Source organism: Canis aureus, chromosome 20 (genome assembly GCF_053574225.1).
Source record: "Canis aureus isolate CA01 chromosome 20, VMU_Caureus_v.1.0, whole genome shotgun sequence".
In the NCBI taxonomy this organism is placed as follows: Eukaryota; Metazoa; Chordata; class Mammalia; order Carnivora; family Canidae; genus Canis; species Canis aureus.
In genome coordinates, this window is record NC_135630.1 from 49,756,359 (window position 1) to 49,768,783 (window position 12,425).

The window sequence follows — 12,425 nt, forward strand, 5'->3', positions numbered from 1 at the left end:
TAAAGAGAAGTTAGCTAAGTTTTGCAAGTGATTTTAAGATTAGATAGCTACTTAGATATTTATAAAAAGTAAAAGCTAGGGGATCCCTGGGTGGCTCAGTGGTTTGGCGCCTGCCTTTGGCCCAGGGCGTGATCCTGGAGACCCGGGATGGAGTCCTACATTAGCTTTTGCTTTATTTTTTTTTTTTTGATATCCATTTTATTTATTTATGATAGACATAGAGAGAGAGAGAGAGAGGCAGAGACACAGGCAGAGGGAGAAGCAGGCTCCATGCCTGGAGCCCAACGTGGGACTCGATCCTGGGTCTCCAGGATCACGCCTTGGGCTGAAGGTGGCGCTAAACCACTGAGCCACCCGGGCTGCCCTAAAAGCTAACTCTAAGACAAGAAACATAAGCAATTCTATATTGTAAACATTCACTGAATTCTCAACTAAAAGTCAAAATAGAATAATTTTGCCTAACAACTAGAATAGATTCATATGAACTCTGATTAGCACAACTTCAGAATGAATATTATTTTTATTCACGATTTTTGCTGTCTCTCCAGTATTGCTTCAACTTAATCAATGATTTATCTGCAACAATTTCTTGTACCCTGGATCAACCCATTATCAATAAAATCATACAAGGTTTTTAAGAGTTTGTAACTCATATGGTCAAGGCTCATACTTTTTGCAGAATAGGAAATTAAGGATTACAGTTCAGTAATTGTCCCAAATCCATAGATTTTTAGTGAATAGTAGAAATCTCGAGCACACTTTTTAAATTGGTAAATATAATGACCTTAATGATTTCTTATGTTACTGTTTTTTTTTTAAGTCTATGATTTAATCACACAATAAAGATTACTTACCTATTTTGTGTCTAAACATTGACTTGGTAGAGAGGCCCAGGGAAGGCTGACCCAAGATGGGCCACTTTGGCATAAAGATTATTTTGAGTTAAAAGCAATCAAAACCCAGCAAATGCAGGAAAAGCTCTTTGCCTTCTACACAACTGCCTAAATTCACATTAGAAGGGAGAGCCCCCCCCCCCTTATAGGAAGAGAACTATTAACAGAGATTCCCCTTTACCTAAATAACTTATCTGCAATAAAAGAGCAACCTGGTTGTTCTAAACCTTTCCTTTCTCCTTGTTAGTGAGCTACTTCCCCTTTGTAGCCTCAGGCCCCTCCTCCTCTCCTTAGCCCAGATAACCTCATGTTGCCTCTTTGCCTTTGGGATTTCACATCTGTGTAGATTCCTTGTACGTACACCTATTAAATTTGATTTTCTCCTGTTAAGATGTCTCATGTCAATTTGATTCTAAGTCTAGCTAGAAGGATCACAGGGCAGAGGAAGGTCTTTCTCTCAGACAACATTCAAGAAGAATCTGCCATGTTAACTTTGGACTTCTTTTTTTTTTTTTTTTTTTCATTTTTTTTTTTTTTCATTTATTTATGATAGTCACACAGAGAGAGAGAGAGAGAGGCAGAGACACAGGCAGAGGGAGAAGCAGGCTCCATGCACCGGGAGCCTGACGTGGGATTTGATCCCGGGTCTCCAGGATCGCGCCCTGGGCCAAAGGCAGGCGCTAAACCGCTGCACCACCCAGGGATCCCTGGACTTCTTATCTGTAAATACCATCCTAAAGAAAATTTCCAAAGGTCATTTAGCACCATAAAACAAAACAAAAATTAGATGTGCAACTGAATCTCAATGAAACTACCTGCATCTTCAGTGGAGAGTACAAAGAACAATGAATAAAAAGCTCGTAAGATGTGAGTGTGGGGTGAAGTTATAAATTCAAGCTTATTCCCCTTATAGTGCCCAGAACTCAAATTCTTGCCCTAGAAAAGCTTGATAAATTACTCCCTGACACATTTTAATGGACCATATCATGATCAGCCTGTGATTAAATAAGATGCTGACCATTAAATCCACAAATGCCAAGGATTTTCAATAGAGACATACAGATTTCTTCAAGTTTGCTTATGTAGTTCCCATACCCTCACTTCTATTCTAAATCTATGGTCCATTTGCCCCTGAACCTCCCTGCCACACTCGAAAAAAAAAAAAAAAATACAAACTACAGTAAGTTATCATCCTATTTCCTGAATTCCCTCTTATTTTCTTCAAATACCAATAATTCTTTCAGCCAGTTCATTTGCTTTATTTGTGTCTTTCCTCTCAGTACCATGCATTGTTTTTTCTAACTTTCACTTTAATGTGAATACAATGTACACTTCGCTCTCAAACTGCATATGCTGACAGTGAAAAGGAATACAATGTTAAATATAATCAATAAATAACCCACAAACCCTAATTTTAGTCAGTTGTTTCAACCTCTTCCTCATTTTCACAAGGACACTTGAGGATGAATGGTGACTTGATTAACTTAAGTTTACCTCACTGTCTCCTGCAGGCATTAACAATCAGGAAAATGCCAGCTGGACATTAGTGGCCTTAGCTCCATCCTCTTCTCTCAATAATTCAAAGCCATCAGTATAAATGATGATGATCATACCAGAGGTGAGAACTAACTGGTGTTCTCTGGGCTGAATCAAGTACGCCCATCCATGGTTTTTTGTGATGGTTGTTTTTGTTAGTTTCCTTGATTCATATAGTGTTAATTTTCACAATTAGTCTATACAGTATGTTAGCTTGCATTTTTTTTAATATGACTACTTGCTAAAATTTAAAAATTATGAGATTTTTGTTTTGTTTGTTTTACCTGGATTTTTTTGCCTCCCTTGCAAAATGAAGGATCTGGCACGACTGTTTAATGTTCTTTATGGCAAAAACAAGTGGAGTTGAGAGATGAGGCATTAGTTTTCTCTAGTTTTATCATACTTCCTGTCATTCCCGTGTGAGTCTGGATATGAAGCTTAGACTTAGTTTCTACTATCGTGTTGGAACGATTGGGTTTTATTATACCTAACACGCTTTACTATTCACAATTATTTTGATTCTATTAAATAAGTATTTGATTTTGTAATTCTGTTTACAAATGAATGAGTTCTGTAGATGGAATGAAATGTAGATTACTTATCTCTTGCGGTTTTAACAAATACCCCCAAAACTTAGTATTTTAAAACAATAAACATTTATCGTGTCACATAGTTTCTATGGGTCAGGAGTTTGGGAGCAGGTATATGGGTCATTCTAGGTTAGGGTCCTTCTTGATGTTGCTATAAGCATTGGCTTGGGCTACAGTCATCTGAAATGTTAACTGAGATGGAGGCTCTACTTTCAAGATGACACACTCATATAGCTACTGGCTGAATGTCTCAGTTCCTTGCTGTGTGGACTTTTCCATTGGTCTGTGTGGATGACCTCATGACATGTCAGCTGGCTTTGTCCTGAGTGAGCCATCCAAGAAAGAAAGGACAAGGAGGAAGGCTCTTGCCTTTTTAGGATGTTGTCTCTAAAGTCATATACCATCACATTTGTCTCATTTTATTCATGAGAAATGAGTCACTAAGTGTAACCCACACTCAAGGGGACAGAAATTAAGTGGTACTTCTTGCAAGAAGTATCAAACTGTGAAATCAAGATAGAGCAATCTTGATTTGGGGGTTTTGGACTTGGCTATACCATCAAATAATTGCTTTACTTGAATCTAGGTATTACCAAATACTTTCTACTTTACCTGATCTTTTTTTTTCAAGATTTTATTTGTTTATTCATGAAATACACACAGAGAAAGAGAGGCAGAGACATAGGTAGAGGGAGAAGCCAGCTTCCTGTGGGGAGCCTGATGTGGTACTCGATCTCAGGACCCCGGGATCATGACCTGAGCCAAAGGCAGAAGCTCAACCACTGAGCCTTCCAGGTGCCCCTGCTTTACCTGATCTTAATATTTCAAAGTACTTTTCAGTTTATTTTGTATATATAATTCTAAGTAAAACTGAGAACTCTAAATAGTTATAATTTATAATCTTTGAGATCTGAAAAAATGGTAAGAGGTATCTAAAGCGATTTTCTCATTCATTTTAGGAAAACTACTTTTAAATTTTAGCAAAATACAAACTTTCAGTTAGTTATCTATTGCCGAGATAGTATACCTAGGTAGTATACTCTGGTGTGTGAACTGTAGCTTCATAGCACATTATTTCCTTGTTTTCTAGATGTGTAATTTCAGTATTATTGTAGGCAAATAGCTTCTTAAACATTTATAGCTATAATCATCAGTAATCCCCCAGATAGTAAGTTGTAAAGTTCTTCTGTTTTACTTTTACATTGCCTTTTTTTATATGACTATAATACTTAGTCTCAGCAGGAAACAGGTCACCACCCTTTATTCCATCCCCAAAGAAAATGAGTGGAGATTCCTTAAAAAAAAAGGGGGTGGGGTGGGGAACTGAACAGCAGAGCAAGTTCAGAGCCAAGCTAGGGAATTTTGTAAAATAGAAGTTTCTCTGCTGCTTCTCTAAGGTACTGTTCTTTAAGTTTTAAACCTCTGAACTAATGATGTATTTTGATATATCCACTGAATGCATTGTTGACAATGGAGGCATTAGTAAGTTTTATTATATTAATTTTTATCTTTTAGGTTTGATCAAATTATGGTGGCAGGGAGGAGTATACATACATGGCCTTTCACTTGCTACAATAATTTTAATTTATGCAAAGTTGGATTCCGATGCAGTGCTGATGTCATATCAGTTTCACGGTGCTGACACAGTATAGGCATTATGATTTCTCCCAAATTTTCTCTCTCCTATTTTATCAGGGAACAAAACTACCTGACTTTATTTTATTTTGCTACAAGAGATTACTGCTCCATTTTTGAGACTTTGTTTACAGCATCGAGTTCTGTAAGTTTGGTATTCATTTTCTACTAAGTGCAGGGTGGGTGGCAATCACGTTACCAGAAATAAATCTTTACAAACCTTTTTATTTTTCTATGAGGAAATGATTTTTATAATGTATATATAAATATATATATATACACATACATGTATATAAATATATAAATTCACTAAGAAGTCAAAGACGTTTTTTGAAATGTTTTAACATATTTTAACAGTTTTCCCTCTAATTTATTGTGTTCCTTGGCTATATTACTTGCTAGTCTGGGTTGATTTCATAAGGTATGTTAGAATTCAATTTTTGAAAACATAATGTGGGTGGTGATTTGGGGACTGTTGCAGAATTTAAACTCTGCTATTTCTACTCTGGTAATTTGAAATACATACAAATACACATAAAACAAAACTTTCCTGTTAATGTGGCAAAGCTGAGTAAAATAAAATAACCTTATTTTCCTTATTGCCTTGTAAGAAAATTATAAATAAATTTGTGCTTTATAATAACCTACTTGTCAGATACAATCTGTGTGTGTTAATATGTCAGTGTAACTTCTGAAAACACATAATGAAAAGAATGGAAACATCATGTTCTACAAACAATATAGGAATTGTCTAAAGACTAGAAAACAAATTGGGACATTATTAAAAATAAGTTTTTTTTTGTTTTTTTTTTGTTTTTTTTACAATTTTAAATTCCTCCTCTGCAGAAAAACTCTTAAAAAAAAAAAAAAAAGAAAAACATGGGGATCCCTGGGTGGCTCAGCAGTTTAGTGCCTGCTTTTGGCCCAGGGTGCAATCCTGGGGTTCTGGGATCGAGTTCCACATCGGGCTCCCTGCATGGAGCCTGCTTCTCCTTCTGCCTGTGTCTCTGCCTCCCTCTCTCCTTATGTGTCTCTCATGAATAAATAAATAAAATCTTTAAAAAAAAAACACTAATTCTAAGAAACAATTAGAAAAAAATGGTGAAAATGATAGCATGAAGACAGCCATTTAGCATGATATCATGATAGCATATTATGTCAGATATCTGCAAGTGGTAAAATCCCAGAGTGCTTTAAGATCAAATTAAGTGACACTAGACTCTATCTTTGATATTTGTATAAAAATCTACTTTCTCAAAAGTTTATTCCCATACATTTCTATGTGATTCTCACAACTTTGTTATTAAGGCAAATATATTTATTATCTGTAATTCTCAGCTATTGAAACTGAAATATTCTTTGTGATTAACAATTGATTGAAACAATCTCTTTTCTCTCTCTCACAGAATGTTCTTCAGTTTTGTTTTGAGAAGTGTCCATGTTTATATTTATACTTCAGAGACAAGTACACTGTCTACTTAAAAGATTTTAAATACATGTTAAACTGAACTGAATTTTAATTTTTTTCCTACATCCCAGACTCATCCTGTTTAAATAATAATTTGCAATATCTAAACCTTATTCACTTTCATTCAGATATTTTAAATCTAATTGAAATAAAAGGTGATAAAAAACACTTTTAGTAGAGAATAAATTTTCATATTCTTCTCAATTAATAACTATTTACTTTTAAACCTTACTATTATTATTTTTAATTTACTTATTTATTCATTAGAGACATGGAGAGAAAGGCAGAGACACAGGCAGAGGGAGAAGCAGGCTCCATGCAAGGGGCCCGATGCAGGACTCAATCCTGGATCCTTGGATCACGCTCTGAGCTGAAGGCAGATGCTTAACCCCTGAGCCACCCAGGTGTCCCAAAATTTTATATACTAATTAACAGTCATTAGTGAAAACAAAACCAAAAATAATTAATATTCAATTTGGGAAATGACAAGAGGTGATGAAGGTAAAATATTGATTTAAAAGATTTATTACCTATATAAGCGTTTAGAAATATATTCGCATTTTTATTTCATAGCATTTATACATCTATATAATTATATACACATATATACACACAAATACATATATACTATCCTGAATACCTCATATTTAGAATTGCTAATATGAAATCAGTTTTCTGATTTCCTGTAACCAAACATAACTGCTGAGAGTCTATCTGGGAGATTTAATCCTCATACTGCTGACCTACCATGAATGTCAGTTTAGAGCCAGTCATTCATTAAGTAAAGCTACAGCCATCTTACCAAAAAGCATGTCTTTTTGATATCTACTCTTACATCTTTCCTAAAACACAAACTATTTTGTATTAAAACTCATATTTCAAAAATCCACTTCTAATATCAATACAGAAGTTGATTATTTGTTCTTAAAAAGCCATACCTCCCTGCTAGCTTCCTAATTGTCTTATTCATCTAGCATCTTTTTTTTTTTTTCCCTCAAAGACTGAACCAGAATTAATGGAAATGAGGCTCAAATTAGTAAGGCTACTCATCTCTAAAAATAAGAAAATTATTTGTGGGAGAATAATTTCATTCTTTGGTCAATGGGCCCTGTGACCTTGTTTTTTGAATTATCTATGTGGATCAAGCTATCCTTTATAAGCAGGGATAAGCCAGATTTGACTTTATTTTGACAAATACATGAGTCCCTTACACTTTAGAACACTGCAGTAGAACAAAGAAAATAATCGTAAAATAATACAAGTCATAGGCAAGAATCAATAACGGTAAAGTCTGTATTGCTAACAGCACAAAAGTCCCTGATCTGGATAATCTTACAAGCATGTTTGCTAAGGTTAAAAAAAAATAAATGAAAAATAAAAAAAAGAAGAGGAGGAGGAGGAGGAGGAGGAGGAAGAAGAAGAAGAAGAAGAAGAAGAAGAAGAAGAAGAAGAAGAAGAAGAAGAAGAAAAAGAAGAAAAAAACTCTCATAGAGATGTGTAATTTGAATGTGCTTCTGGTGTTAACGGAGCAGTAACTTTTCTAGGCTTTTAACAGGTCATAATTAATCAGCCCCAATCAATACCGAGCATCCTCACTATAGAACCATTGCACTTACCCATGATGGTTAGGGCTGTAGCTTTTGTTAATTCTTCTTTCATTGACTCTATTACTTCTAAATTACCACCATCCAGGTTGCATCTATTTATGGTTCCATTTCCCGAACTGATCCAATAAAGCTTGTTTTCCACATAGTCTATCGATAGACCTGTAATTAAATTATACAACTTAAACATAACAGTAGCCATTTAAATAGTAATGTTCACCTACCACTAGATTTGAGGGGAAAAATAAGTTGCAAGCTTAGATTTTTGTCTTTAAAAATAAGACCTGGCTAATAGGGAAATATACTGTTTTAACTATCTGTGGAACAATATACTTTTATAGGCACTTAAGCGTTATCTCTGTTGATAATCAAAACAATCTTGCGACACTGAGAGCAATGACTGTCTTATTTCATGAATACGAAAAATAGTCCCCAGAATAGTTAAGAAATCTATTTGGGTCCATAGCTAGCAAGTGGACATTACAGAAATTTTAACAAAGTTTCAATTTCCAAATTGAATGCCTGCCCTCTTCATTACACTGCTTTGCCTCAGAAAATTTTAACACATAATACTCTTTTGGGAAACTATTATCATTGATGAAATTTTTAATCCCCCCCTTTACTTTCAGTAAAATTTACTTTAGGCAGTTTTAGATTCAAGTTGGTGGTTTCAACTATTTTCAAGTAAATACAAAGGTAGAAGAATTTCAAAAAATCATCATGTCACTGAAGCATGGGATTAGTTGGGCTTATTTAGGGGCTGTCATGGGGCAATAAACCATCTAGTAAGGGAAACAAGCCAAAGGCATAAGATCATTATCCTTATGTCACAGTGTATCACTGTAGGTTAGCTTTATTGTATTTTACAGATAATTTCATATGTTATAGCAGTTTTCATGGTTTTCAAAGGTCTCAGAATATGTATATTTTGATTACCAAGGGTTCTTGGTATGCTTAATTACTGGCATGTTCAGTAGTCACAGTGTTCATGTTATAACAATAACTCTGTGGCTCCATGTTGGTCTTCTATGATCCACAACTGCTTGTGGAAAAGCATATGTGGACATATACTCAGGCATACAGTACACTAAATTATTTCTGAAATCTTCCTCAGAAAATGAATGAAGCAAACCACAAAAAAAAACAAAACAAAAACAAAAAACCCAAAACAAAAACCAAACAGCTAAGCAAACAAAAACCTTCCCTATTAAAAAAAAAAAAAAAAAAAAAAAGCAAACAAAACTAAAAATCAAGACAATTTTCCTTTTAAAAAAGGAAGGAAAGAGACACATGAAAGAATCATATGAGTCCCAGAGCATTGAGAAAGAGTTAAATATAGTCCAAATATTTCTAGCTACAGATAGTCTCAATCTAGAGAGTAGAATTGATTTATCAGACCACTTTTAATCAAGTAGAAATAATACAAGTCTATACAATATATCAGCTCTTTATTGATTTATTGGTATGTTTTACCAATAGAAGTCTGGAAGGTACAGAATAAACCTAATAAATAAAATTAGACATTTCAGGGATAAAGTATTCAGATTTTTTTATGACTACTGCGGGTGATTGGCTTTAAATACTTGAGAAAACAATCAAACAAAAACCATCATATTCATATTATTTGGTGTAATATTTTCAGGTTGAAAGTCATCCATCATTCAATTTTTTATGAGATACAGTTTGGCTATTCTGTAAGTACTTTCTGAGTCACCTCCATGCATTTTTTTCTAGTAACAATTATGGTTTGACCACTTATTGTTCAGATGTGGTCTATTTTGCTTTCTGCTTAGTTGGCTATCTAAATCACCTAATTCTATCTTTAATCAACAATGAAGAATATCTTACTAGAGATTTATGGTACAAAATATATCCCAAGCATTCTACAGTCAAATTTTCATCAAAAATTGAATTAAATACATTTATGAAGAATTCCTTCTAAGCAGTTATCTATCCCTATGTATTCTAAATTTTATCTTTCAATCAAGCCAAACCAGCAGAGAGCTATCTGCATTTTTAGACCATTGGATTTTTGTTCTTCATTTAATCTGTTGCTCAATTGAGCTCTGGCATTTTGCCCTTTATTTAAATGAAGGATGCTATAAGAAGTAGCCATAGGAAAACCACTGTTACACTTCCCAGGATATAGTGTCTGAAATAACATATCCCATAGTGACCTCTTTATACAAGGACCCAAGGGAGAAATGTCTTTCAGGGCTCTGTGCCAAAAAAAGCTATAGTGGAACATATAAAATTGTAACTGATCATATTTCTCTCTTTGCTTTTGCTGCAAAGAACCTAAAAAGTCATATTTGTGATCCATCTGCAGAAATTATAAAGGAATTGCATTTACACCACTACCGGCTTCAATAGACTAATCTATTATTTTTCTTCACCTTAATTTTTAAAATCAATATTATTGTCTGGCTTTTCTTAAGGGATTAAATTCATCCAAGATTCCCCAGCCCCCTCCCCTTTTTTAAGGAAAGGGTGCATTAATACCAAATGTACCCAACTCCAGATTAATACACATGTGCCCAAATGTGTCAGAACTTTCTCATCTACCTAACACTCTATGATTTCTAGACTCTACCATGGTCTGTGGAAAGCAGAATTTTACAGGGCTGGGAAGTTACTGTGTTGGGGTCAGAGTTCCCCAGAGTTTACTACTCAACATTTTCATGGACTTCAAGTGCCTCAAGAAAAGAAGTAGTGTAATAGTGAGCTTTTGATCTTCAATACCGAGTATAATGCCTAGAGAAGAGAAGAAAATTTATAAACACTTACTTAATTCCATTATGAAGATTGTAAGTTGTCTTCAACTAGTTCTGCCTACTAAAGTTGAATTATCACCACAACAGAATTTCTCAATACATTGCCTAAACCCAGATGCTCCGACAAAAGGGAAGAAGGGCAGTAATTCAATAGGTCTACTTGGTATGGCTTTGGATTATGCATCAATATTAGGATAGAATAGTTTAGGATTAATCATTTTAAGATTCACAGGAAAAAAATAATTAAGTTCCCATATTAAACTACATATTCATGTGATACATCACCTAGCTACCTATGTGTAGCTTTGCTTCTGTTAAATGTATTAGTTTAACCTCTGAATATTCTTGAGCATGTTTATTTCTGGGATTACAAAAGAATTAAAATATTATTTTAAGAGGTTTTTTTTTTTTTTTTTTTTTTTTTTTTGAGAGAGAGAGTGAGACAGAGAGAGAGTCAGAGAGAGAGCATGAGCCAGGGAGAGGAAGGGGAAGAAGCAGACTCCCCACTGAGAAGGAAGCCCGATGTGGGGCTTGATTCTAGGACTCAAAGATTACGACTGGAGCTAAAGGTAGACACTTAACTGACTGAGCCACCCAGGTGCCTTGAACTGAAATTTGTTTAAAATCCTATTATGAATTCAAGAAACTGGTGATATATGTTTTAAATTCATAGATACATGAATGTTTAGAAGTATGTATTTTTAAGTGTTTAATGTAAATGTTTTCACAGCATAAGATTTTTTTTGTCATTCTCATACACTTAGTTCTTAATAACATTGAAGAAATAATTGGTGTCCACTTATTGGACTAATTTCTGAATCCGGTCTCTGTTGCACTATTTCAAAAGATGAATCATTAAGCAGTAAACTGATAGTGCTCTGATGCAGTTGAAACTACTCAGTGATTTTAGAATGCTAAATCAATAGCCATGAGAAAACAGAACATGAGTGTGTTTATAAAAGTGTCCTAAAACCTATGCAAAGAAATATGATTATGTTTACAATAAAAGGTCCTTAGAATTGGTGACAGTGACTGAGATTAAAACATCTTCAAAAGGACTATGGGATATTTCTGCAGTATATACCACTATTAATATAGAATCATTTTTATAAGACATATTTATTTTTAATACCATCTGGGTTTGGTATTCAAAAGAATAAACCTAGATTCAATAATATAACAGGTATATCAAAGGAAGAAAAGTCATCATTTAAATTGAAAAACCTTTATGAAAAGAAAAATCTACCTTTTCACTTATCTTTCCTATTATTGTAAATAGGCAGAGTTAATTCATATGCTTTCATTCTGATCCTGTTTATTTTAGGGCAAAAGTTTCCCTTAATGTATTGTGCTAACATTTTGCCTTAAATAGGCCAGTGTATTTTTTAATTGGGACAATATAATTTGCCAAAATTATGTAATTGCTCTCACCATAGAAATGCATTGATATAAGAAACTGCATACAATTTTTTTTAGAAAAAATGTAGTCTATATTTTCCATATATTACTAAATAAAATTAAATTCATTGAGTTTTGAATTTTGTCATAGTTCAGGGGCACCTGGGTAGCTCAGGAGGTTAAGCATCTGCCTTTGGCTCAGGTGCTGATCTCAAGATCCCAGTCTCAGGGTTCTGGGATCTAGCCCCACGTTGGGCTCTCTGCTCAGTGGGGAGTCTGCTTCTCCCTTTCTCTCTGTCCCCCACTGTGTGCTATCTCTCTCCCTCTCACTCAAATAAATAAGTAAAATCTTTTAAAAAAAGAAAATTTAGAAAGGACCAGGAAGCCCACTTTGTGTCTCATTTCTTTTTTAAATGACTCAAAATTAAATCAACATACTATACAATATGAGATTGAAACAGAAACGCATGGGGTGCCTTTGTAGTTCTCACAGTTAAGCATTTGCCTTCAGCTCAGGTCCTGATCCC

At 34.3% G+C, this 12,425-nt stretch overlaps 1 protein-coding gene across 10 annotated transcripts in view; it reads right to left on the minus strand.

The window, feature by feature from the left end:
* Positions 1–12,425, minus strand: part of LRP1B (LDL receptor related protein 1B) — a 1,828,472-nt gene that overhangs the window by 527,953 nt on the left and 1,288,094 nt on the right. For all 10 annotated transcript variants that reach the window (XM_077861563.1, XM_077861564.1, XM_077861559.1 and 7 more), the window contains one exon: positions 7,739–7,888. In XM_077861563.1, coding sequence (XP_077717689.1) covers positions 7,739–7,888 — 150 coding nt within the window. The remainder of the gene's footprint in view (positions 1–7,738; positions 7,889–12,425) is intronic.